The following is a 26507-nucleotide window of genomic DNA, read 5'->3' as shown; positions in this document are numbered from 1 at the left end:
AAAGCCAGGAGAGGGGGGGGGGGAGGGAGAGTGAGAGAGAGAGAGAGAGAGAGAGAGAGAGAGAGTTTCTCCAGTCATCACCCTTTGAGAGTCTCTGTAGTTCAGCAGATCTGATGGATTTTCTAGTCCTGTGCTAGTCTAGAAAAAAGAGTTTTGGGGGGTTTTGAGAAAGTATATCATGTCTCCTGATGATAAAACTGGAACCCAGCAAAGCTTGACTCCTTAAGTGGTTTTCTTGATCTATCTGGACACAATTGTCCCCTCCAGGATATGAGGCAAGCCTCTTCTGGAATCAGTTGCATCTTATGACTTACTGTTGCACTAGACTGCATGGTCAAAGAATTTGTTGATGGTAAAAGGGAAGAATAAAGTTCCTGGGATCTGCCTTGAGGGTGGGAAATGCATGTTTCTACGGCTTGTCTTAGAGAAGAGGTCACGATCCAGGAGCCATGGAGAACAGAATGTGCTTGATCACAGCACATCTGCAGAGTGACGCTGCATGGTGGTGCACAGGAGGAATCTCAGGCAGAAGGAATCTTGGGTGGAGACAGGCTAGCATAGGTCCAGCATTGCTAGTAAGTAATTGAAACTAGATGGGCGTGCACGGCTAAGACAGCAAGCGCTAGGGAAATCAGGGCCGAGGAGGGAGACAGTGTCTATGTGGTAGGAAGAGCTGGATGGCACTGGAGAGGCCAGACACAGGACTGAGTTTTCACTCAAAATGTTCTGACAACAGTAGATTAGGTGTTTTAACAAATGAAGTAGTTTGGTGGACAGTGAGGAAAGGTCTTGTTTTTAAAGAATAGGAAGGACTTGTGCTTGCTTGAAATACTGGCAAAAAGGCCCAGAGAGAAGAAAATTAAATACTAAGAAATAACAACTGTGAAGACAGTCAGTAAATGCAGAAGAAGAAGGAGGTTGGTGGTTGTTAGTACGAAGAAGAATGGGGTTAACTCTAATGGTGTTGGTCGAGCTGAGCGTAACAATGGTAATTTCTTCAAAAGTAATGAGACTCGCTGGTTTAGCGCGTTGAACATTATGCTTCTGTCTAGCCTGCCTAATCCCACTTGTCACTGTTGCCCTTTTATTCTTATTTGACCTTTTACAATTCTTTGACATTCTATCATTTTAAATCAGAATTTTCTGTGAAAGGAAGAAAAGAGCATATACTGGGTACACAGCTACATCAACACTTACCACTTCTGATATTAGCAACCGTGTCCCGGAGAGACCGACAGCGGCCCTGTTCTTGGCTGACTCAGAACCCTTAGTCAAAAATCCTGGGAGTGGAACAGGTCAACCGTTAGATGAAAAGGCCTTTCTTTCTCTTATGAAACCCTGTGCCAATGACTTGCCAGCCATGCAAACAATAGTCCTGATTTGACTTTAACAAATATGGCTATTATCTCTTAGACAAAGTAGCAGTGGTCTTCCTCCACCAATGCTCATTCTGTTGTGTAGAGACAATGCATGTGACACTTGCATTTGCATGTGACACATGCAATACACTTGGGATGTGACTCGGACTCACTGTGCAGATGTGTATATCAGATAGAGCTGTGTGGACTCTGATAGTCTAGACTGATAGGAAAGACTCTGATAGTCTCACCTGGTGTGGACTGGATTCCTTTGGAACCTGAGGCATTTACTGTAATTACTCCAGGAAGTAGACTAATGGGAATAATGCTGAACTGTGTACCTACAGTGGATTGACACAGGTTAGACCTTTGGGCTCCAGATATGCCCTTTTAAAAATAAAGGGTCCATGAGAGGAATAGCCACTGAATATAGGTGAAAGGCCCGAGTTCAGGTTCAGTGATCAAGTGTTAGGTCAGTGTTCTCAAGACCTGGAACACATGAAGAGCTGAAAGCCCCAGTTCCATCTGTTTGTTTTACAGATGTGCTTTGGCTATGTGTATGCATGTGCTATAGAGGTTAGCCAAGGGGGTCTGGTTCCCTGGAGCTGTGGGCATCGGGAACCAAGCTTACAAAAGCCACAAGTGCTCTTAGTTGCTGAGCCATGTCTCCTGCTCCACCCTATTTCAATTTTATGCTGCCTGCCTTTATTTAAAAAGTAAATGTTAGCTCTATATGTTGATAAAGAAGAATGATGGCTAGCATTTTGACTACGTGATTTTTTTCAACGTGGTAGGACATTGTTGCTAGCCTCTAGTGATGTAACAGAAGTAGGAATACACAGGGAGAAGGAACAGAGGGAACAACAGGAACAAAACCTACCACCACCTCAATCACCACCACCACCACCACCACCACCACCACCACCACCACACCCACCACCAATATTACCACCACCACCATTACCACCACCACCACCACCACCACCACAGCCATCACTAACACTACCACCACCACCACCACCACTACCACCACTACCACCATTACCACCACCACCACCACCACCTCCACTACCACCATTACTACCATCACCACTACCACCACCACCACCACCACCACCACAGCCATCACTAACACTACCACCACCACCACCACCACTACCACCACTACCACCATTACCACCACCACCACCACCACCACTGCCATCATTACTACCATCACCACTACCACCACCACCACCACCACCACTACCACTACCACCATTACCACCACCACCACTACCACCACTACCACCACTACCACCACTACCGCCACCACCACCACCAACAACAACAACACTACCACCACTACCACCACCACCACCACCACCAACAACAACAACAACAACAATAAGCAAACAAAGTTCATGGCAAATTTGCTTAAAAAAGGAAGGCAATAGTGAAGGCCAAGGCCTTACTTTTTTAGAAGCTTCATGACGTCACAGTGAGGAGAGTATAGGATCCTCATCCGAGGTAAGCTCTAATGAACTGGAGCCATGCAGATGAACAAGAAAGATGCATGTAGTTTGCTTGCAAACTCTTAGGAAACAGGTCATCATAGGAAGCTATCAAAGTATTTGAAAAATCATAAAACTACTGCAAACATCTAAGACCCAGAAAGTCAAGATAGCAGAACCTGACACCCTGTTCTGTTTTCAAGTGTCTATATTTAAAAACAAATTTCATTAAATTTCCATGTGGGTAAATAGGTAGGTTGCTACTGTGTTACTTTTGTATGGTGGTCTTTCCCAAGGAGGCTGCATATCAGGTAGCTGTTTCTGTTTCCGAATATGTTTTGTTTTTATATAATATGATCTTCATATTTGTTTTTATTTTATCTCCTGGTGAATTATCCCATTCTTTTTTGTTTGTTTGTTTGATTTTTGAGACAGTGTTTCTCTGAATAGCCCTGGATGTCCTGGAACTCACTCTGTAGACCAGGCTGGCCACAAACTCAGAAATCTGCCTGCCTCTGCTTCCCAATTGCTGGGATTACAGGTGTGCGCCACCAATGCCCAGCGAATTATCCCATTCTTACTAGCTATACTTGGAAATAGCCTTATGCATTATTTAAGTGTCAAAATAAAACATAGGCATCCAATAAACTATGTTTTTAGGGATTATAACATAGCTCATTAAATAATAGCTCAGCTAACAGTTGTGCTAAATGAGGTTAATGACAAGGTTGACCTGGAACTCCAGGCTGGTTTTGAACTTGGTATCCTCTTCTGTCAGCCTCCTTGCTGCTGGATGACAGGTATATGCCACCACATCCTACTCCAAACTGACATTTTAATCATAACCCATCCTCATTTGTGGCTTTTTGTCTTAGGATTCTGAGTCAAACAAGACCAAGATAGTTGTCAATCTCTTATGGGCGTGGCTGCTGATCTTAGAATTATTGAATGTTGCTATTACTGTGTGTGGCTTGTACCTCATGTTCCAGAACCAACCACATTCTGCATTAATGTGGTCAAGGTTGATAGACATGCAGGTTGAAGTCCAAATTTGCACCTGGCTAAAGATCGTCTGCGTGGTCTCGTTTCTAAAATAAGTAGTTTGCATTAAGTTGATATACTTTTACTTTTGCAGTCAGTTATTTTAGATGTGACATGTAACAGGCAGTGGGAACGCACAGGTTGGGAGCTGAGTGTTAGTGGGTATGACCCTAATTCCTTGACTCTTCTAACAGAAGTTGTGCCTGTGAGGGCTGGCTGCACTGGTGGCAGGATTTCAGTAAGTTCTCCCTGTATTTACCCAACCATGATAGTGAACTAAGTGTGCAATCAAACCAAGCTGATGGGCAACTATTTGAGTTGCTGTACTGAGTTCTTGCTCCTTAATTTTAAAAAGTGCCAGGGAATACAAAAAGTCATGGGATAGCAGAGGCCAATCCCAGAGTTGAGATGCAGATAAAGCCAAGCTTCATTCTCTGAGAAGGGATCAGGCAAGGAGTCTATTGGGCTTTGTTCAAAGGGTCTTACAAAATTAACAAAGAGATTTTAATATGTATTGGTATCTGTGGAAGAGAATTTTGTGTTTATTTGTTTTTGAGACAGTCTTACTATGTAGCCCTGGCTGACCTTGAACTCATGACAGAAATACTCCTGCCTCAGCCTCCCCAGTGCTGGGATTCCAGGTATGTTATACCAAACTCTTAAGGTTTTTCTTGACCTCTTTCTTGGACACTGAGAACTTTCCTCTGCAGATTTTACCCTGAAAATATCAGAGCTTCTAAAGATATTTATAGAATCATAGGGAGGCCTTTCTTTTCATTGCTCAGGAGACAGCAGAAATCGACGAGGACTTTTCAACAGAACAAACCAATTTAAGAGAGATATGGACATGTTTACAGGATCTTAATATTCACATGATCACCAGAAAATCTAATTAAAAATACAGATTCAAATTCAGAAGTTTCATCAAGTAGATGAAATCAAGCAACTAAGTGCTGGAGGTATGGAAGATCCATTGAGTTCTTTGAGGAGGCGGATGCTTCTGTCTGTCTTCATTTTTCCTTATGTGTATAGCTTCCATATTGAATAGCAGAGTAAAAGTCTTAAGTGTTTTTAGGCTTTACTGCTTTTACTTTTTAAAACAAGTACCATAAGCCCCCTACCACCTTTATCTTGCTTTCTAATTCCCACAAAGACTGCCCATTCCACAGCTCATAGCACCTCCAGCTAGAAGACTGACAGAATCCAATACAGACTTGAATCTTGCATCATAATTCTGTTCTTCAATACCGAAGTTCATTAGACTAGAACCATAATTAAGCCACGTTACAAGTAGCAAAAATGTATTGTTTCTTTTTATGGCTCCAAGGACCTCAGTGCCTATTCAAAATCAAGCAGTCTCCTTTTTGTCAGGTCCTATACACACATGAACATTCCCAAGCACCTAGGCCTGCACCCCCATCCAAGGGATTCCTGGCGCTCAGTGCTCCTTTATCTTAATTTGTGGTTATATAATATTTGCCTGGTATTTTCCTGCTTTTAACTACTGCAGCATTATAAACATAGTTTTATTCACTTCTGCAAGTATCTTTAGTTGAGACAAGGCAAATCTTGTTAAGAATGTGTTGTTTGTGTGAAATTTAGAAAAAAATTTGCTATCATCATTTGTACAAATTGCCGGAGAATATGCGCCTCTATTTACTCCACTTCTTCCTTTGCAGCAGGGGCTCTCTTAGAACTCAAGAGCTTGCATTTTCTTGGCTAAGCTGAAAGCCAGCAAGCCCTACTGTCTTTTTCCCTCTTGAATGTGGACTTATTGGAGACATGATTCCTTGCATAGCGTTGATCTCAGATTCAGGCCTCAGGAATTCTCAGAAAATAGTCTTCACAGTTGAGCCATTTCTTTAGTGCCATGCAAGGGTTTTTAAATACTTTAGACCACATGCCTTCATAGGAACATTTGTACTAGCTTCTGAGAAAAGGGCTACTCTACAGCTTCTCTTCTGATTTCAAAGGAGATGCTCACGTAGGAGGAATCAGCAACAGTTCTGAACTGGTACTTAATGCAGAACAAACACCTATGTCATTCCAGAAATAATGATCAAAATACCTTTAAAGTTAGTTTTGACTACATGTCCATGTATAAAGTGATTATTAAGCATAAAATATTTGCTAATGCTCAGTGAGTCTTGAAGCATACTGTGTCATATATTTTGCATTCCAGTGATCATTCTTAACACATCAATGAGTGGTGGTGTGAATATTTATGCACATACTCAGGGAAAGCAACACTCAATTAGCACATTTCTAAGTCACATTAGGTTTGACTCTGGGTTTGTTCGGGTCAGTTTGACACAATCTGAGGTCATCTGGGAACCACTGGGCAGGTGATTCTGGGTCATATTATAAAGCTGAGCAAGCAAGTCATTGTGAACAAGTCAGTAAGCAGCATTCCTCTATGGCCTCTGCTTCAGCTCCCACCACCAGATTCTTGCCCTGCCTTCCCTTTGTGATAGACTATAAGTATGAAATGAAATAAGGCCTTTCTTCTCTGAGTTGCTTTTGGTCTTGGTCTTTAACCATAGCAAGAAAAAGCAAGCTTAAGACCAAGCCCCAACTCATTAGTGATAAATGAGGGGAGTGTGGGTTGTCTTTCTTTTCTCTAAGAAACTGCAAGGGTTCTAGGTGTTTAGAATTGCCTGTAACACAGAAGGAAGGGCTGTGGCAAGCATTAGAGATGACCATAATTGGCTTCCATCTTCAGTTCCATGGTTTTAAGGATCCCGGCCTTCTGTTTTTGATAGGAAATGAAATGCCCCTAAGGGAAGACTTCTTAGTTTTGCAACATCAAAGGGAACTTGTGAACATCCATGGGATAATGATGCTGATTCTAGACCTATGAGTACCCAGCCTCACACAGTGGGTGGGAAGCATAGCTTTCCAACATTTTGGAGTGCAAGGAAGTTAAAACTCATGATTTTATGATTGTGTGTGTGTGTATGTGTGTATAAAACACATGTAAGCTCATTTTTGTTAATGTTTTGCATGCATACCACAGTCCATATGTGGAGTCATAGAGGTCCACAAGTGTCAGTCATACCTTCTACCATGTTTGGTCAGCTCTTGTTCATAGCTTCAGACCCAGGCTACCTGACATGCAACCTTCTAGGAACTCTCCAATCTTTGCCTTCTTTCTCAGTGTGGGAACATTGTGACACTTAGTGGCATGTCTGACTTTATGTGTTCTGAGGATCCATACTTACATCATCACGACTGCACAAAACGGGTTTTGTTTTGTTTTGTTTTCAACCTACTGAGCCATCTCCCAACTCACCCTTTCCAGTCCTGTTTTTAAAGCAGCAACCTAAATCCCTCCTTTAAGATCACCTAGTTAAAGCCTCTTCAAAAGACCACAGCTAATTATTCCCAGTCACAAGTGCCATGTTTGGGGACAAGTTACACACCCTCTCTTTGACTTTGTTTACTTTGTCTTGGAAATGTGAATGCTTGAGTTAGCATAAGTTAAGTACTTATCTGTGTGTTCCGAAATACTGCCTTTTGTTGTGGAACCGGTTCCTGTATCCACATAAAAAGACATAAATACTCTCCAACATCTCAACTAAGAACTTAAGGAGTGCTGGTAAAATAAATCAAATTGATGAGCCTCTCTTCCTGAATGATGCTCCCTTTACTGCCTCAGTGAGGAGAGGACTGGAAAAATACCTTTATGTTACTCCTCCACTCCAGATTATAAATGTTTGTGTTATTTCTGTCCACATTTTATTAGAAGTTTTCTGAAGTACCCTGTATAGAAATTCTTAGTAGTGATTGTGTACTTTAATTACAGAATTAATTTCAAACCTTATTCTTTGCAACTGGCCTTGCTCTTTCCCATTTGCTACTCTGACATGTGTATTTGGTAAATTGTTTCTCTAGGGTCAACCTTTAGGTTATGGCTGAATATGAGGGTTTTAAGAGTTTGCTAATGTCTTTGGAATGTTTTTGAGTACACCCAAAAGTTTAAAGGGCTCTAAATCTAATGAAATTATTCCCCAGTGGTCATTTCATAGGAGATAATTTCAAGATGAGTCAAGTGTCCCATAACATGTTTATCTCACATGTCTTAGCTCTATGTGACAACGAAGAGAACGTGTTAGGCATGGAGAAGTACCAGGTGCTAAAGTGGAATGTTTTCTTCCTCTGCTTAGAACATCACATCCTGTGTAAGTTGTCAATTGAATTTAGGAGTCCATTTAGGTGTTTTCCTCTGCACTTAAATTTGAATAGGTTTTGTGTGTGTGTGTGTGTGTTGATTTAAGTCTTAGAGGTTCAGTTAGCAATATTATTATGCATTTCAGTAGCCTTGGCTAGGTGGAATTTCACTCAGTTTATGGAATTTCACCCCTTTATTCAATGGAGTAAGCAGAAGTGTGTTACAGCAGTATAGGTGTATATAGGTGGCATCGAAGAGGAAGTTCATTGCCTGTCCCAGTAGGGATCCCCACACACTGTCCATGTGCCGCTTTGAGTTCTCAGCCACCACCCACTCCTTTAGGTCCTCCTTACCACTGTCTCACACAGGAGCATCCTTCTGTTCCTCCTTTTATTTGTATCTATACTTTGAAAGGCTGATGGTTGAAACCAAGTGAGAACCAAGCTTATTTTCCAAATCTCTCTTACAGTTGAGTTATTCTCAGTCCTCTTTGCGTGTACTAACGACACTCTTTTTGCTGAAAAAGTTGTAAAAGGCTGTGATTAAAATGTGAAAGAATTAAATTTTAAAAACTGAGATTAATCATTCTTACATTTCCAAACAAAGTACCTTCTTAAAGTTTCTGTGTTAAATAAAATAGCCCTATGACTCTCAAATTTTAAACATTTTTCTAGAAATGTCTAGCATGTACTTTTTAATGTTTTAAAGTTTGTTCTTACTGAAAATAAAACTTTTTTTTTTTAGAATTGTGTGGAACTGGAATGGTTAATTAACTATTACTGAGATATAGTTGGAATATCATCAAGCATTTCATCTCTGTCCTTAGAAGTAGTTTTCTGTTTTTACAGCTCCTTTGATATATCAAAATACTTCAAGTTTCTGGTTTGTTGTTGTTGTTTTGTTTTGCTTTTTGGCCAAGGATACTCATGAACTCTCTGTGCTGGGGATGAACTTGAACATTGAACATTTTATCATTCTGTCTCTACCTTTCAAGTGCTGGGATTACACACATGCACTATCATGTCTGGCTTCAGTGAAATCACTGAGATAAAATTTCAGATAAAATTCAAACACTGTAACAGCAACATGGAATTTTGACTTTGGAAAAGAAATACTAAGGAAACATAACCAAGACTTATTGTAGCAAGCAATTTTTCTTCCCTAATGCCCTTATTGGTAAATGTCCTTAACCAGTAAATTGGGGCTTTCCTAGTCCCTCAAAAAAAAAAAAAAAAAAAAGAGAGAAACATCTTATCTGTAGCAAGGTACAACACTGATATGTTTTCCACCAAAGAGGAAGCTGTGCAGAGGCAGAGCCCGCGCCTATGTGTTGCCAGCCTCATGTGTCCTCTGTTTGTCAGCTGTGTGAACAGGGGGAAGCTAATCAGCCATTTCATGTCTAGACACCCTTGACTGTTAACTGAAGTTAACAATCTTCTCAGGTTCCTTCACAGCATAGCTATTCACTAAATAACCAGAGGAGCTGAGCAAAGTTCTCAAGACTTTATACTTCATTTCTTCCTTTTCTGTGGCTCTATGAAATGTAGTGGTTGTTATTGTTGTTGTTGTTATTGTTGTTGTTGTTGTTGAGACATAGTCTCATATAACCCAGATTGGCCCTGAACTCACTACATAGCAGAGGATAACCTTGAATTTCTGATCCTCCTGTCTTCCCTGAGTGTTGAGATTACAGGCACATTCCACCATGTCTGGTTTGGAGAGTACTGAGATTTAAGTGGGGATCGAACTCAGGACTTAGTGCAAACTGGGTAAACTAAGTTCCTTAAGTGTGTGCAGGAAGGACTTTACCAACTAAGTTGACTCCCAAGACGTAGAATTACTACAAAGGCATTTTTGTTTCCTTAGAAATGGTACCACTTAAGTAAAATAACCGTACAAAAGCAACAAAAGTTGAACGTTGTTGGAGATCTGCAGATATCTGTCTTTTACTGCTTCAGTACTTTCCCCCGTTTGTTAGTGTTAGCTTTCAGTATTTCTAGCCATAAGGTTCCAGTTCTTAGCCTTCTCTGGAGGGAGCATGGGTTGATACCTAAAAACACCTACCCTGATACATTCCTGTTCTGGTAAGGAATTATTCAGGGAGAGCCAGAATTTGATTTTACAGATGAAATACAAATACACCTGGAAGAAGTGGCTGACACTAATTTGTTTTGAAATACAATTAAAAACAATGGGAGCTATATTAGGAGAGATGTGGCATATGGCTGAGGGCTAAAAGAGGGATAATACTGAGCCCATTGTAAGGGCCACCTGTTCCTAAGCATCTCTCATTATTAGATAACCATTTACTATATTCATTAGATTCTTGTGATGTTTACATTTCATAATTTGCTGTTGTATTTGTCATTCTCCCATTCAATGATGCATAAGAAGTAAGGAATCCCTGTCAGGATGATGCTTACTGTGTAGTACAGACAGAAATGGCTTAAAATTGCTTTATTGGCTACAGCTAGGAGTGTGGCTTAGAGAGACTGAGTTAAAAGCCTGTTGTTTGTTTTCTGGTCATATATGTTTCTGTACATGTGTGTGATATGCATGCCTATAAATGCCAGTATGTGTGATATAATGTGCACTTGTACACATACACGTGTATAGACCAGAGGATGACACAGGGCATCCTTCTGTATCATAGTGTGTCTCATTTCTTTAAGGCAGTGTCTCTCACTGAATAAGAAACTTGTGATCTTAGGTTAGTACGCAGAGGCAGAAATGCAAGGGAACACACTAGGCTTTGGATGTCAGTCCTGGGATTCACAGTCCACTATCATACATGTGTGATGAGTATTGTTAACCACTGAGCTGTCCCTGAGTTGTCTGTCTTTTTCTGTGTTGTGGGAGTAGTCATGTCTAATTAGTAACTTGAATCATTGCTGGTTTTCTTCTCTGTAGATGTATATATTCTAAGCTTGTTGGTAAAACGGTTTTTCGGTTGCCAGTTTCATCCAACAGAAAAGCAGAACAGTCAATTCTCTGTCTAGGAAAGTACCAATTAAGTAAGAGCATTCCTTTTAGTCCTAACTCTCGGTCAGTCTTTGGACTTTTCTCTTGAACATTCCTAGGACAGTAGCAGTGGCACGCATAGCTTTTAACTTTCAACATGGAGAGAAAATAATGATGTGTGCAAATCTGAAGAACAGCTCTGCCATATTAGAACAAAGATTTCTGCCCCCAGTCTGTGTGGGCAGATTGTTTGAAATGAGGCGGAATCTCAGGGTGCACTTTGGTTTTACTGTTAAAGACCAACAACAGCGTTGCAGTATGTGGTTGAGGAAGAGTCGCCGACCACAGGGCAACCTGGGGGTGGGTGAAGGGCCTTTCTGGTTTATTTTTGTTCCCACACCATGTTTAGCCCTCACTTTGCAGGAAGTGAAGTTAAATGCTATGCTTCAGAATTACAAGTGTATGGTGTCATGGAGAGTGTGCCTGCTGAATTAGCCACTGCGAGATTAGGATTGCGTTGTGGTTATAGCCAAGGTAATGTGGTGCTTGGTGAACGAGAGTAGCAGTGTGAATGGAATTATTATTAAGGAACTAGGTAGAAGGTTCATTTCTAAGGTGCAAGAAACAAAACTTGTGGAGAAAATTGGATATAAAAAGCTCAGAGGGAAAGGAAGTGACTCTGCTTTTTAACTCCTGCAGCTGTAAATGACGGTGTCACAAAGTCAAAAAGGAAAGCCAGAACAAAGTCCAAGTTTTGCATCTAGTTTTTGTTTTGTGTAGTGTTTAGAGAAAGAGAGATGGAAAAGATATGAGTTTCGTTTCTGCATATTGAAGGATTTTCAGGACAGTAAGAACAGATTTACGACCTTACAATGGAGGTAGACAGAAGATGTGAATGAGGGAGACACCGGTGTTCTGTGTAAGCCAGAGCCCTTGAGCGACAGTTATAGAAAACCTAGAGTTGAATTGTCATGCCAGAAAAAGAAGGAATCCTTCAAAAATGCCTTATTCAGTAGTAAGGTATATGTGCACTTGTAACCAAAGACTCTGCACCTCTCGTGTCTGTACCACCCTTCCTTGCAACCTTGGGGGAAAGGAGTAATGCACCTTCCCTGCCACTTAAACCCCAATCAAGACGTTTAAGATCTGAGATGAACTATACTATAGAAGCACAGAGAGATGTAACCCATCCAGTGGGTCAGTTATTCCAGGGTTCCGAAGGGGAGCTACCTGAGGGTCAAAAGGGGGGAGAGAAGGAAGGAGGCTAAGCACCAAGAACGGCAAGTCAATCTGGGTTGTGTCAAAGCCTCGTTTAATGTTCTGGGGTACACAGGTTTTAAGGCTTTCAGGAGGGGCGTACCCCAAGGCAAGGACAAAGAAAGGAAGGGCAATCTAGCAGTTTCAGCAGGAAGAGATAAGGGTCCTCTGGTGGAGACAACAGGTGTTTGCACAGGCTGGAGCCTGCCGCAGTTATCTCAGGACTTCCTTCCACCGCAATTACCGGGTGATGATGCAGGCAGGACCATTCTGCAGTTATCTCGAGACAATGGCTAAACCAATGCCCACGGGAGAGGCTCTTGTTTGCTTATCTCAGGGCCTTTGCCCTGTCAGCCAAAGTGAGGGTCTCTAATGGCTTCCCACAGAGAGATTCGAGGAGGGCATAGTATGTCTTTGAAAAATATTTTTAAAGGTTTATTTTTTTTATTTAAGTGTGTGTGTGTGTGTGTGTGTGTGTGTGTGTGTGTGAAAGCATATGAGTGCAGGCACCTGTGGAGGCCAGGAGAAGCCCTCACAGCCTTTCACACTGAAGTTACAAGCTGTTGTTTTATGTGCTGCCTAAAAGTGGGTGCTTAGAACTGAGAACAAAACCTGGATCCTGGATACTTTTAACTGCTTAACCATATCACTCCAACCCTGAATTAAATATTTTTAAGACTTTAAATAACTGTGAGACCATCCTTGAAAATTATTCTCTATATGTCAATAGAAACAAGTCGTCCAAATGTAATGGTGGACAAAAAGCATCAGACTCAGATTACATATTGCATGCTTGCTTTTGTTTGCATAAAGTTGGAACTGGGCAAAATTATTCTGAAGTGATAGAAAGCAGGCTAGTAGTCAAATGGTGTTACTGACCATCCTGTCCTAGGGGCTGTGAAAGCCACTCAGCTACCTTAGGATATCAGTACCAAAGAGCCTGTCTAACTACAAAGCTGTTGTGGATCCTCATGTAAGATTGTCATTGTTAATTATCATACAAAATTAAAGAAATAGCTACATTTGGAAACATCAGTAGGCCTATCTTTAAGGAAATTCGTACTTAAGTTTTGATCTTTCTGGTTTGGGGATAGTTGAAAAATAGTCTTTAAATATCAGCCCATGACCTCAAACAAATTGCTGACCCTCATTTCTACTTTATTCTTGGAAATGGCTTTACTTGAAGATTAATTAAATGTTGGATAGAATCAGCAGTGGTTAACTGAGCTGTGCTTAACAATGTATGGCAGAATAATTCCTGTTCGGAAGGGCCAGATAGTATTTGTCATTTTCCTTATGGCAAGCGTTTATATGGGTGTTAGCACACTGCTATTGTTTAGTTTCTTCTAATATTATGTCTTGTGTCCTTGGTTTTGAAAGGTGTGTAAAACAGTCACCTGATTATGTTACTAAAAATGGAGATTGCTAAACCAATTTGAAGATTCCGATGAGAGATGAAGAGGCCTGGGTTTTCCTTCCTTCCCTCCCTCCTTGTCCCTCCTTCCCTCCCTCCCTTCATATCTCTCCCTTCATTTCTTTCTCCCTTTGTTCCTATGTGGTTCTCAGATGAACTCAGGGCTTTGCACATTTTTGATGAGTCCTCAGATCTCCCCAGTTCCAGTTTGTATTTTATACCCACCATTGCAGATGATTCTGGGAAAGAAGCCAATGGTCTCAAAAAAATGGAAACAAACTTTAAAGCTCTCTATCACTTATAATAAATGTGACTCTGCATTTTTGGGAACCCCTGTTTTTGAGATCTTTGGGGTTTGTTTGTGCCTCGTCCCCGAAATGAGTAGATTACTAATCAACTTTATTTCAAGCAAGGAGTTTAGATTGTATTGGGGTATAGTGGAAGAGAAAAAACAATAGATATGTATTTTTTTAAATAGAATTAGGAGTTTGGGAGCTGCACCAGTTCTTGCCATGAATCACATAGTTTGTGTCCTGGATAAAGCTGAGTGACAGATGGGACTGTTATGACTTCAGGCAGGCGCTCCTAGAGTTTATGAGTAAGTTTCAGAGCTGTGGATTTGTGGAGCTATTTCTGGTGCATGTAGCTTCATGCCATCTTTATGATAACGAAAATGGGCTTTATCCTACACCCCCATCATTTTTTTTATCAAGATGTAGATAAAAGGACGAGATGCAAAAGAGTTTTTGCCTCATTATTTCTCTAACTGGAAATAATTTAGGTGTTCACTGGCTTCTTAGTAGTAGTTCAACATAAACAAATGGCCCTGTGGGTATAAATTCATAAGATATGAATTAGGCAGGGGGTTCTGTTATTTTCTTGTCTTTTATTGATTTTTTTTTTATTTTTCAAAATGCATTTCCAGGAAATTCTCTTAAAGCATTCGGCTAAGTTTTTTGCTATCAAAATGGACTATTTCCCTTCTCACAGATTCTAAATGTGTTACCTTTCCAGCCATTATTATAGTTTTTAATAGCATGGATTTGGACTTTAAAACTCATACCTTAAAATTTCCTTTCATTCTGGAGACTCTCATGGGGATACAGTGTTTCCTGGCTTACATGATTAGTAGAAAATGAGACTACAAAATCAGAGTTGGGAGCTGGTAGTAGTTCTTCATCTGACAGCTGCTCTCGTTGGCCCGTCAACTTTTGATATCTTAACTTTTAAGTCTCTTGATAAAGAAGCAACAGGGGAAACAAAATAAAAAAAAAACACCAAAAAATAAGAACAGCCCCCCCCCCAACAAACATGTCACTCTTTTCAAGCATTTAAGCTATTCATTTTATTTAAAAATAAATACTTGCAAAGCAAAAGGATTGAATGAGATCCTAATTTTTTAAAATGTTTTAATAGTTTGACAGATAAAGATGGAACCCATTATCTTTAAATATGATTTTTTCCTTTCATTTTGTCTAAGTTAAAATGTTTTAAACCAGGGCAGGTACTGAGAGTCCAAATTCACTGAAAAATGGCCGTGTTATTAATTGAGACCTTCCACTTTACTAACTGCCACTTCTTGTTCCTGTCTGGTGTCTTCCAAGGAACTTTACCTTCTGTTTCCTTCTCTGCTCTGTAAATCTTTCCATCTTCTTCCTCTGGGACTCACAGGAAGGAATGGAGAGGTGGCTGGATGGTCAAGAGCATGCGTTGTTCTTGCAGAGAGCCTGGGTTCAATTCCTAGTACCCACGTGGTAACGCAATAACTTCCTTTCCTGCCATTCTAAAGGATCCGGTGCCTCTTCTCACCCTCATGCGCACCAGGCACACATTAGGGTGTACATTAGGTCGGCAAAATGCTCATACACATAATGAAATAAAGTAAAATAAAAACATCTTTGATATAAGACTCAAATATCAAGCCTCAAATAACAATCTCTCCACCTACGACTTGACCTGGTTTTTGCATAACCACTTGGGTGAGTGAGCGGGGAGTCACCAGTGTGGTGTATCTGCTTGTCTCCCATTTATTTTGCTGTTAAAATTAGACTATTTGTTTTTTGAGTCACTTTCATAATTCAAATCTACAGTTTAGGGTTTGGCTCTTTATCAAAGCCAAAGTACCTTTTGACAGGCAATCCTGGCCTACAGCGTGAGCTTGAAAGTGCATTGAATGAATGAATGATTATCATCCACATGCCTCTCTTTCCCATATAGCTTCTATATTCAAAAATGGGTTTACTTTAGTTTCTCCCCTAATATTCTGGGAAATATATTTGAAAACAAACAAGCACAGAAAGTACAAACGGCACTGTGAAAAAGGATTGGCCCGATGGAGTGAGAAATAGCCGTGTTCCTTTTTGTGTTTCATTGCTGTATCATATTCTCATAGAAGCCATGGATTTATGTGTACTCCACAGAGGAAAGCCTGCTTCTCTTTATAATCTCTGGATGCCATAACTGCTCTAAATATGTTGATTTTCTTCTGGTTTGGCATCCTAAAGCTCTGGAGAATTGTGTAGAGGAAAAGGAGCGAGTTGAGGGGGCAGACCACCCCAGTGCTTTTCTCTTATCACACTTCAGGGCTGCCTTGCTGTTCCATAGCTCTTCTTGCTATGTCTAGGAAACACACATGCTAATTTAGAAAGGGCAAGAGCCACCTGTTCTCCAGAGTGGGATTTCATCTGTGCCATCAGAAGCTGTCCTATGTCGGCCATGTCAGCTAGACAGCACACTAATGCATTAATGATGAAGACCACACCCCGCCTGCTCATTGCCTGTTTAGGGGCTGAGATGATTTTTTTTACAATATGGCACACTTGCTTTGAGACTTGATGTCCTTGCTCAAGGTCACATGAGCCCTGAGGTAGAAATTTAAACAATTCTAAAGGCCATTTCCTTTGCTGATCTTTATACAATTAGGACCAAACAACAACAACAACAACAAAAGAAAATTAAAACAAACAGTGAGGAGTGTTTCAAAGAGTAAGTGAAGAACATTGGATATGTTATTTGATGTGATGAGTATGGAAAAACACGATATATATGGATAAACCTATTTATTTGTAACTGTGAAACAATACTGGCCATTATTATGCAAGCTCTAGGTGCTGAATTATATGTCTTTCTGGCTCTTGCTCCCTTGATCTTCCTCAAAAGTCTTGCCTCTTGATTCCCAGCACACAGCTATATATTCACCACACTGGCCCAATGTTGATGGGCTGCTGACCAGAAGCTCAGATCATTGAATCTGTTTGTCCATGAGACTGCGGCCTCTACCACCTTTTCTTTTCACAAATCTCTTTTTAAATTTTTTTCATTGATCACTTGTTAAAAAAACTTTCTTCCTCAGGAGCCAGGTTGGCCCTATTCTTACAATTTAAGCAGAATGAGTAGTGAGACACCTCCCACTGGCTGCAGGGTGTGTTGTCCGTCAGTACAATGTAGTTATTCATGACGGGTATGGTGTAGCTCATTATTAGATGTGTTGTAGGCAATATCAGTGGTCCTCATTCTGAGCATAACACAGGGTCTTAGGTGAATCTCCTCGGGTTCAGTTGCAGGGCACGGAACTGTTTCCTTCCTTAGACTTGAGCTGTTGTACATGGTAGGGATCAATTTTAGTGTTGGTAGCAGGATAGGTCAGCTTGGTCTCTCCACACCTCCCCCAGGAGGACTTTTCTCTTAACTCCAGTCTTCCAGTTCTTGTTCTGGTTGTCCTGAGTGATGCCCATTGCCTGGTGTTGGCTCAAAAGATATTTATATTCCTTTATTTCCTTGCCTCTCACTCTTTGTCCAGCTCTTCTCTCCATGGAGATCTGTGTTTTATGATCTCTCCCTTATTTCTTAGAGACAAGATATCGTTAAGGCTGCAGCTGATGTAATTAGATGACCCAAGTTCAGGATCTTTCTCTGAAGCTTAGCTGTAGGTCAGAGGTTAGATTGCCTGACATATGCCAGTTCTTGTTGATTTCCTCATATAAACTAAAATATAGCACTTGTTGTATTGTGATATGAGATTTAAATGAAATAAATATGTATTGAAAACATTTAATCAAAAATCATCACTTATAGTTATTGGTGGCCTCACAGCAAAGGTTGTGTTAAAGACAAATGCAGACCTTGTATTTTACTATGGCAGGTTTTATTTGTCAGATTCTAAAAGCAGGAAGAGAACATACTATGTTCTTTGGCCTCAAGGTATTTATGGTCTTATAGGAAAAGACAGATGTATCATTTCATACATACAATAAAAGTACAAATAGTGGTAGATTATCAGAGGAGTCGGTGGACTCACGAAAGAGGGAACAATCACCATTTATACTGTTTGAGTAATTTAGTTAAGTATAAACATAGTAGGAATAAGGTAAAATAGGTCATTTATGTGCATCTCTTTCTGTGTAGTTAAGGGAGCAGACATAGGCATGACTTTAGTGTACTTTTACATGACAAAAAGGGCTTTCATATTTTAGACATTTCACTTTAGTTTGAGCAAATACTGCCACAGTAAAGACAGGCTGATTGCTAATACGAGTGCTGCATCTTAGAGTTGCCCAGCCCAATTTCAGGATACCTGTGCACTTTGGAGAAGATGGAATTTCTGTCAGCAGCAGTATTCCTCTAACAGTGCCTTTTACTCTGTATGGTGTTAGGTAAGCAAAATAAGCAAGACAAATTTTCTAATGTAGACCAATATGAGGATCTTGAATTTGTGATCTTGTTACCATAACATACCTGTAGTGAGGGTCATGCTATACAGTTAGATGATGTCATTAAGGCTGCAGCTGGTGTAATGAGGTGACCCAAGGTCAAGATCTTTCTCTGAAGATTAGCTGTATGTCAGAGGATAGATTCCCTGACATATGCCAGTTCTGGTTGATCTCCTCATATATGCTACATTCCTCTCATTGTGGGGTAGCTGGATCAAGCAAGATGCTGGCCCTCCAGACGGATGAATTTCTGAGGAGATTGCTTTAAAATGTTTCCTTCTCATTCATCTGTAATGGAGGGAAAGGGCAGATTATATTAAAAGGATATCACCTTTTGATGTTCTGTTGTGTGTTATTACATTTTGATGTATAATACTGCAGACTTACTGGAAGTAAACTAACATCATACATTAACAAAAAGGTGGGGACTGTGAGTTACATTTTTGTTCCCTTCTCTTCCATTGCCTTCCATAGTGGACACTCCAGATCCTTATGTGGAGCTCTTCATCTCTACAACCCCTGACAGCAGGAAGCGAACAAGACACTTCAACAATGATATAAACCCCGTGTGGAATGAGACCTTTGAGTTCATTTTGGACCCTAATCAGGAAAATGTTTTGGAGGTAAGTGAATCCTCTAGGGGATATGGGCAGTGCTTGGTCCCATGCAGAGAGACAGCAAATCTCTTGTCATTGACTTCTTTCCCCTCAAATACTGTGGTTGACTGTGAGCTGGGAGCTATGCTTGCTGGGCATCTGGGTAGTGTTCATGGAGTTATGTGAGTATCCAGGTGGGATTTCAGGATGCTTGTGCACTGCAGAGAAAATGTAGTTTCTGTTCTAAAGATGGGAATTCTCTAGAAACAAAACAAAACAAAACAAAACAAAATGAAGATTACAAAGACTGCCAATTGCTCTTAAGGTATATTTATATAGATTTTTAAAAAAGTAGTTGTATTGATTTTCTGTATTTTTTTTATACATTTCAAAATAGAGAGGTAATAATATTCCATTTTTATAAAATATTGGTCAGTTAGGAATATGTAAAATTTTTTGCTTTGGATAGAAATGTCATAGTAAGAGGAAGAAAAAAGACAGTATTTTTGTGTAGTAATTATTAAGACTTCTAGAGAATGTGTGTATAGCTTACTTGTCTAGAATGGACCAAAGTTAAAAACAAAACAAAACAAAAAGATGAGATCCTTAAGAGATTATGAAATATTACTTTAGATAATTTTAAATTAATTTTTGAGACAGGTTCTTGTAAATAGACCTGGCTGACTTGAAACCTGCTTTGTAGAGAAGATGGGCCTCAAACTCCAAATATCTGCCTGCCCTGTCCCTTGATGTGGTATTAAAGGTTTTGTCTTACCTCACTTGGCCTAGACCTTTATATGATAAACAGGTTCTTTAAAAAATACTTTGTTTTTTAATTGTATGTGTTGAGTGTTTGGACTGTATTATGTCTGTACACTATGTGCATGCAATGCCCTTGGAAGCAAGACGAGGACATTAGATTCCCTAGAACTGGAGGTACAGACAGTGTGACATGCTACATGGGTGTGGGGAAATGAACCTGGGTCCTTTTGGAAGAATGTCAGGTGTTCTTATCTGCTGTACCATCACTCTTGTCCTCCATGATAGACATTTTAGATAGTGCTTCTAAGGATTCCGGGAGACTATTTATGTTCTGCTTTGCTTTGTAGATCACATTGATGGATGCCAATTACGTCATGGATGAAACCCTAGGCACAGCTACATTTCCCGTATCTTCAATGAAGGTGGGAGAGAAGAAAGAAGTCCCTTTTATTTTCAATCAAGTAAGTAGCAGCAGAACCATTTCGCACTCCATATTCCATGTGCATTGATTTATTTTAAAAAATTGGACTTCATGTTTGGAAACATATTTTCTTATAGACTTTATCTTTCATTTTGTTTGCTCTTCTGCTTCCTGTCTTTTCCTTGTCCTCTCTGGTTATTCTCTGTAGTGCTGTGGCTTAGACCCAGGACCTTACACAGGCTAGGCAAACATTCTACCATTTAGCCATATCCAGACAGTTGTCCTAAATAATCTCTTATTGTTAAATATACACCTTGATTAAAGTGATAAATATTATGATTATTGATATATTATTGTTATTTTGTTGTTACAAATAATAGTGAAATTAAGCATCAATTTTGGACTCCACTGGAGGGTCTATTAGTATCTGGGATAATAAGATGTTGCAAGATGCAAAGTATTTCAACATTGCATGCTACTTTGTTGGAAAATATATTTACTATTACATTGTAAACACACTTGTTTATGTTGATATATTGATATACATATCAATATAAATATATACTGTAATATATATTATATATACATAAATGTATATCATAAAAAATATATGCAACATATATACAAGCATCTCTTAGGAAATAATTCTGTCTCAAATAATTAGGCCCAAATCAGTAAGAGGTCAGAAGGAATAATGTTGTATTAATTTTATTATCATTGTACTTTCAGAATGATCACAATTTGGTAGTTATTTATTCATGAAAAAGAACTCTTTGTTAAATTATTTGTGCAGAACAAATTCACTGTATCTTAATGCATGAGAAATGTATAAGAAATGAATTAGAGGACATACGTGAAACATGTAATGAACTGGTGGGATAGTTACCACGTTATATCATGCCCAGGGAAACACTGTTTTCACTCACCCTTAGAGTGACTTCAGGTTCCTCTACTCACACAAACCTCTCCCATAACTCTCAGCTCCCCCATGCTGCCTGTCCTATTGCAAGCTCAGATAACCTCTTCCCATTTGATCTCCCATGATAACAATCTATGGTATTTTCTATCAGTAACTTACTCATACTACCCAACTTAGCATTTTTCCACTGGTAAATAAAACCATATAGACTAAAAAAGTAAAATACTAATTATATGTGCCTGCAGAGTCAGTCCCGGACTTACGTGTACACTGTGGATACCCACTTCCTTAGAAGTTAACTTGTAATCACAATGTTTCTTGGGTAGGCCACATGATCTGACCACCCAGAGACTTTGAGAACCCACATCTGTGCAACTCCATGGGTCTTCTCCCTGCTCTGGAGGACATGGTTCTATGTAGTACCAAGAGATGGATGCCTTAATTTCCTGTGGATACTTTTTAACTTCTTCTTATTCACTCATTTTATAAACATTTATTGAAAACAAAACCTACAATGTACAAGCCACTTTATTTGTACAAGTCATATAATAAGATACAGAAAGTTCTCCCCTCAATTGTCTTCCTCTTAGGTAGAAATAGTATTGAATTGGTAATAGGAAGTGAAAGGAGGAGTGTGTGTGTGTATGTACATGTGTAATAATAAATCACCATTCATTGAGATAAATATCTGTAAGGTATGTATAGAGTTTAAGTAGAGCACATAATAAGGGGAGTTTGTCTTGTGAGAGGAGGCACTAGGTCATTTGAACAGTTTGAATAGTGAACATAGCAGTTAATACCTTGACACTTAAAGCTATTCTTATAGGTCTTTGAATTCTTTATCATCTTTTGCATCCTGGAAATTTAGTTGTTTCTTTGTGACTCATCTTATTCATCTGTAAAAATAGAGATAATATCTTATTAGGGAATTATTATGATAACTATACATATTAAAATACCAAATAATGGTCATATATAAATTTAATTGTAGCATGTTACACTTTTGCATAAGCTATATGTCATTTTGATAGTTTAAATATTAATATCATATAGTGCATTCTATATTAAGTATACAATGATAATTAAAACATAAAGAGTAAGCATGCTGTATGTATGCATACATACATTGCTGCCTAGAACAGTGACTGGTACCTGGTAAGCACTATATATGAATGTATTTGCTTTTGGTGCTGTTATGAGTTGAGGAAAGGGTAGCATTTCAGGAGGCAGAGATAGAGCTTTGAGCATTCTAAACATAAGCAACTGCAAAAGTGCAGTCTTGAAGGAAGAAAGCAAGATGAGCCCTGGTGAGTTAAAGGTTTGTCAGGTCCTCGGTGGTGAACGCTAGAGAAAATAGCATAGAAGTGGCCAGAATCACCTGAAGGCTCACCCTGCCTGGGACTTTAATAAAGATCTGTTGAGAGCTTTGTAAGCTTGGATTAGCCTTTCCGAAAACAGTTCTTTTATTCCTCACTCTCTGATGCAAGAACTGATTATGTAGGAAGATATTATGGAGAAAAAAATATATTTCTTCTGCCTCTGTCATTTGCCATGGTGAAGTTATATAACCCTTGAGCTCTGAAGAGACTGTCTACATTCCTGAATTGGGAGTAGGTTACATAATTCCTTCCCCTAGTGTGTCTGGGAAAACAGTTAGGCCAAAGAGCTTTTCTTCATTGCTTTTCTCTAGAGTCCCTTGCAGTTTGTATTGCATGTCAACCCTTCCAGCTGATGAGCTTGAGTGGCCAGGGGCAGAAGGGCAATTGGCTGGGAGAGCGAAGGGTCTGGGGTTCTTTCTCGTCGTGTGGGAGAGCCCCATGGGACCCTTGCCTTCCTCTTCATTTCCTGAGATAGGATCTGCCCTAGGTGGGTGGCTTTCTGTCTGTAACACTCACAGACATGTAAGAGAGAACAAGTCGCTAGGGAATGCTGGGAGAGCTGAGACTTAGGGAAGCCTTCACGATGATTATGGTAACATGATATAAGAAGAAGAACACTTGGCTCTGGTGAAAAGCACAGACATCACACGCCAAGACATTACTAGTCAAAGCTCTCTCAAGCTTTTGGCATTGGAAAGTTAATAGTGATGCAACCCGAGTGGAGTCCACGGCCAGGAAACAGCTGGTGAATCAACAGGAACCTCCGATTGGACTTGGGCTGACTCCCAGAGACAGCTCCAGCCATTTGGCAGTAGAAATGGGATTAAGAGTCTGTAGTCTTGTTTGTATTGACATTGCTCTCCTTCCAGATGTTTGACTTGTCATTTGCCTTCTCTGAGTCTCGCTTTCGTCCATAAACGATGGTTTAGAATGCATTATTTCTAAGTTCCTCTCTCCCTTCGTACCTTTGACTGCATTCCCAAAAGTGCCTACAATTCTCCCCATTTCACAGACGTTAAAAATAAAACCAGCAAGGGCATATTACATAATTTTAAAATTCTGACTTTGTCGGTGGAATGACAAGCTTCAGTATGAGGAGAATGTGAGGGCTTATTACGTGCCTGAAGCTTACTAAGTATTAGAGAGTCAGAGACGTCCATGCTCAAGAGCCGAATGATCTGTGTGAAAAGCGGATAGTCATGTGGACAGTGCTGAGTAAAACGTGACGAGCCTGTGTGCTCCCTGTGACTTGCTTCGTGATGAACAAAGAACAGATGACATGATGGCCAGGATCTTAGTTCCAGAGACTCACATTCTCATAAGGATGCTAACTAACAATGCGATGGGGAGCAACTACATAATCACTCAGCAGTAGCTCTGATAAACACCAGGAGGAAAATTCTACAAAGCAGCAGTGCTGGGTGTCTGGGTGTGGTGGCACTTGCCTGTTCTGAGCACTCGAGGGCCTGAGGCAGGATGATGAGTCTCAGGCCAGTTTGTCCTACATACCCATATCCTGGCTTCCAAAAGGAAAAATAAAAGGGTCTGTAGAGCTGCCTCAGTGGGTAAGGAAGGGCACCTGCTATTGTGCCTAAAACTGGGTGACACATTTCACCAAGAATGATATGGTGGAGGAAGCGTTGTGACTTTTCTAAGTCACCCTTTCTCCCTCAGTTAAAAGTATTCATGGCACGTGTGGGAGACCGCATGCATGCATGCATACATACATACATACATACATACATACATACATACATACATACTGTCTTAGTCAGGGATTCTATTCCTGCACAAACATCATGACCAAGAAACAAGTTGGGGAGGAAAGGGTTTATTGAGCTTATACTTCCACATTGCGGTTCATCACTAAAGGAAGTCAGGACTGGAACTCAAGCAGGTCAGGAAGCAGGAGCTGATGCAGAGGCCATGGAGGGATGTTTCTTACTGGCTTGCTTTCCCTGACTTGCTCAGCCTGCTCTCTTTTAGAACCCAAGAACCCCAGTCCAAAGGTGGTACCACCCACAAGGGGCCCTCCACACTTGATCACTAATTGAGAAAATGCCCCAGAGCTGAATCTCATGGAGGCACTTCCCCAACTGAAACTCCTTTCTCTGTGATAACTCCAGCCTGTGTCAAGTTGACACACAAAACCAGCCAGTACACATACATACATACATATACACAAAATAACTAGTTAAAATATAAAACAACAACAACAACAAAGCCACCATCCTCAAAATAATCTGAAGGTCTGACAGAGCGCACTTGGTGTACACCTAACGTTTATGGTTCCTACAGCCAGAGAAGAAGCCCTCTGTAAAGCAGTCTAATCTGTCCTCCCACCCCCAACACCAAATCTTATTATGACGGTTTTTCAAACATAAGTTCAAATGTTTCTACAGCAACCAAGTGCATAGCAGTCATCATGTTCTATAGGTAACATTCTCCTCTTGCTTGTGCCTGCTCTGGGTTTCGTCATCTCTTCGCTCATCCATCCTCTGACACATTTCTAAGCAGATGGCACATAACAGCACACTTTGCTGCTAAGCACCTCAGTACTGAGTGCCAATCAGGAATTATATAGGATCATGCTAAGTGCCATGTGCCTAGTATAGAAAAATATGTGGACGAGCTAAAGGAATGAGTGGCTCCTTTTTTAATTCATTCATTTCACAAGCACGCTCGCATTCTGTCATGAGCCTTCATCTGTTGTGTTTGTGTGCCACACATCCTCCATCTATTCACAAATAACCACTGAACACCCAGGAATGTGCACTGATTTCAACCTTGAGCAAGCAAACAAGTGTCCTTGTCTTTCTGAAGCTAATATTCTGCTCAGATGAAAAGCAAGTTAAGCCAGGGGGAGACACTCGTGTTAGTAGTAGGAAGAAATGCTTCACAGACCAGGGAAGAAGAATAAAGGGATGTGCATATGTGGATGGTGAAGAGGGTAGCAAATGCCATCCTAGAAATGTGGCTGAGAAAGGAATCTTAAAAGCTGAGGGCAGAAGATATCCCGGGTAGAAAGACTCTTCCTATGGCTTCAATGTATCTTCCTGGGATTTCAGGGCTGGTAATGTGTGACAGTGTTGATAGGTGGTGGATTGGAGCCTTTAAGATGTGTGGCTTAGTTGGAAGTATGTAATGGTGAGTGTCACCTTTTGAAGAGATAAATGCTGACCATTCTTGGAGGTTGAGGAATTATTAAAAGAACACAACTGGTACCCCCACATGTTCTGGTTCTCTGCCTTTGACATAATTTCAGGGAGTTCAAATTGTTGCCATACCATCCGTCATGAGGCCTTCGTGGAGCGACCTGGTTTGGACTTTCAGCCTTTTAAACTATCTAAGCAATGTAAACCCATGTTGTTGTTGTTGTTGTTGTTATTGTTGTTTTTAATAGCGTACATAACTTCTATGATTGTAATAGCAGAAAACTGACCAATGTAGTCTAGGATCCCAGATTGCTGGCAAAGTACCTGTGAGAAGGGGGTGTCTCCAGTATCGAAAAAGAAAAATAGAGAGAAGGGCAAAAGACACACTCGGTCCAAAAGGGAATGAAGATGGCGGGTTACAGCCATCGTGGATAGCATGAGCATCAATGGCTAAGCTTATCCTTGAAACAAAGGTGTGGCCATAGTGTCTCCACTGAAGGGGTAGAGGACAGTTCTCATCAGAATTACCTGAGGAAATGCCTGAAAGAAGCTATCATCTTGGCACAGCAAGTTCAAGAACATGCTTCTAAGTAAGGCTAATGATGAGAGAGTTGATGAATGAAGGAAGAACAGGTATGAGGGCTCAGGACATAGCTTTACTTGGATTCAAGATGCAAGAATTGACATAGCATCTTCCAGTATGGGAGGTGACTCACTGCAGGCTTGTGCGCACATAACAGGAAACTGAGAGCAAACAGGTTAGGCATTTTCCTAAGAAAGGGTTAGCAAGCTCAAAGTTACCTGTAAAGTTACCTGGTGTTGAGACACATGTCAAAGGGTAGATGCCCTAAGAGCGCAGAGTTTCTCTGGA

At 40.3% G+C, this 26507-nt stretch overlaps 1 protein-coding gene across 1 annotated transcript in view; it reads left to right on the top strand.

Moving 5' to 3' along the window:
* Pla2g4a (phospholipase A2 group IVA) overlaps window positions 1-26507 on the top strand; it is a 146772-nt gene that overhangs the window by 45950 nt on the left and 74315 nt on the right. The window contains exons 4-5 of the mRNA XM_052200672.1: window positions 18879-19027; window positions 20110-20223. Coding sequence (XP_052056632.1) covers window positions 18879-19027; window positions 20110-20223 — 263 coding nt within the window. The remainder of the gene's footprint in view (window positions 1-18878; window positions 19028-20109; window positions 20224-26507) is intronic.

Source organism: Apodemus sylvaticus, chromosome 12 (assembly GCF_947179515.1).
Source record: "Apodemus sylvaticus chromosome 12, mApoSyl1.1, whole genome shotgun sequence".
Taxonomy (NCBI): domain Eukaryota; kingdom Metazoa; phylum Chordata; class Mammalia; order Rodentia; family Muridae; genus Apodemus; species Apodemus sylvaticus.
Note: the sequence above shows the minus strand (reverse complement) of the source record. Positions and strands in the feature narration are given on the sequence as shown.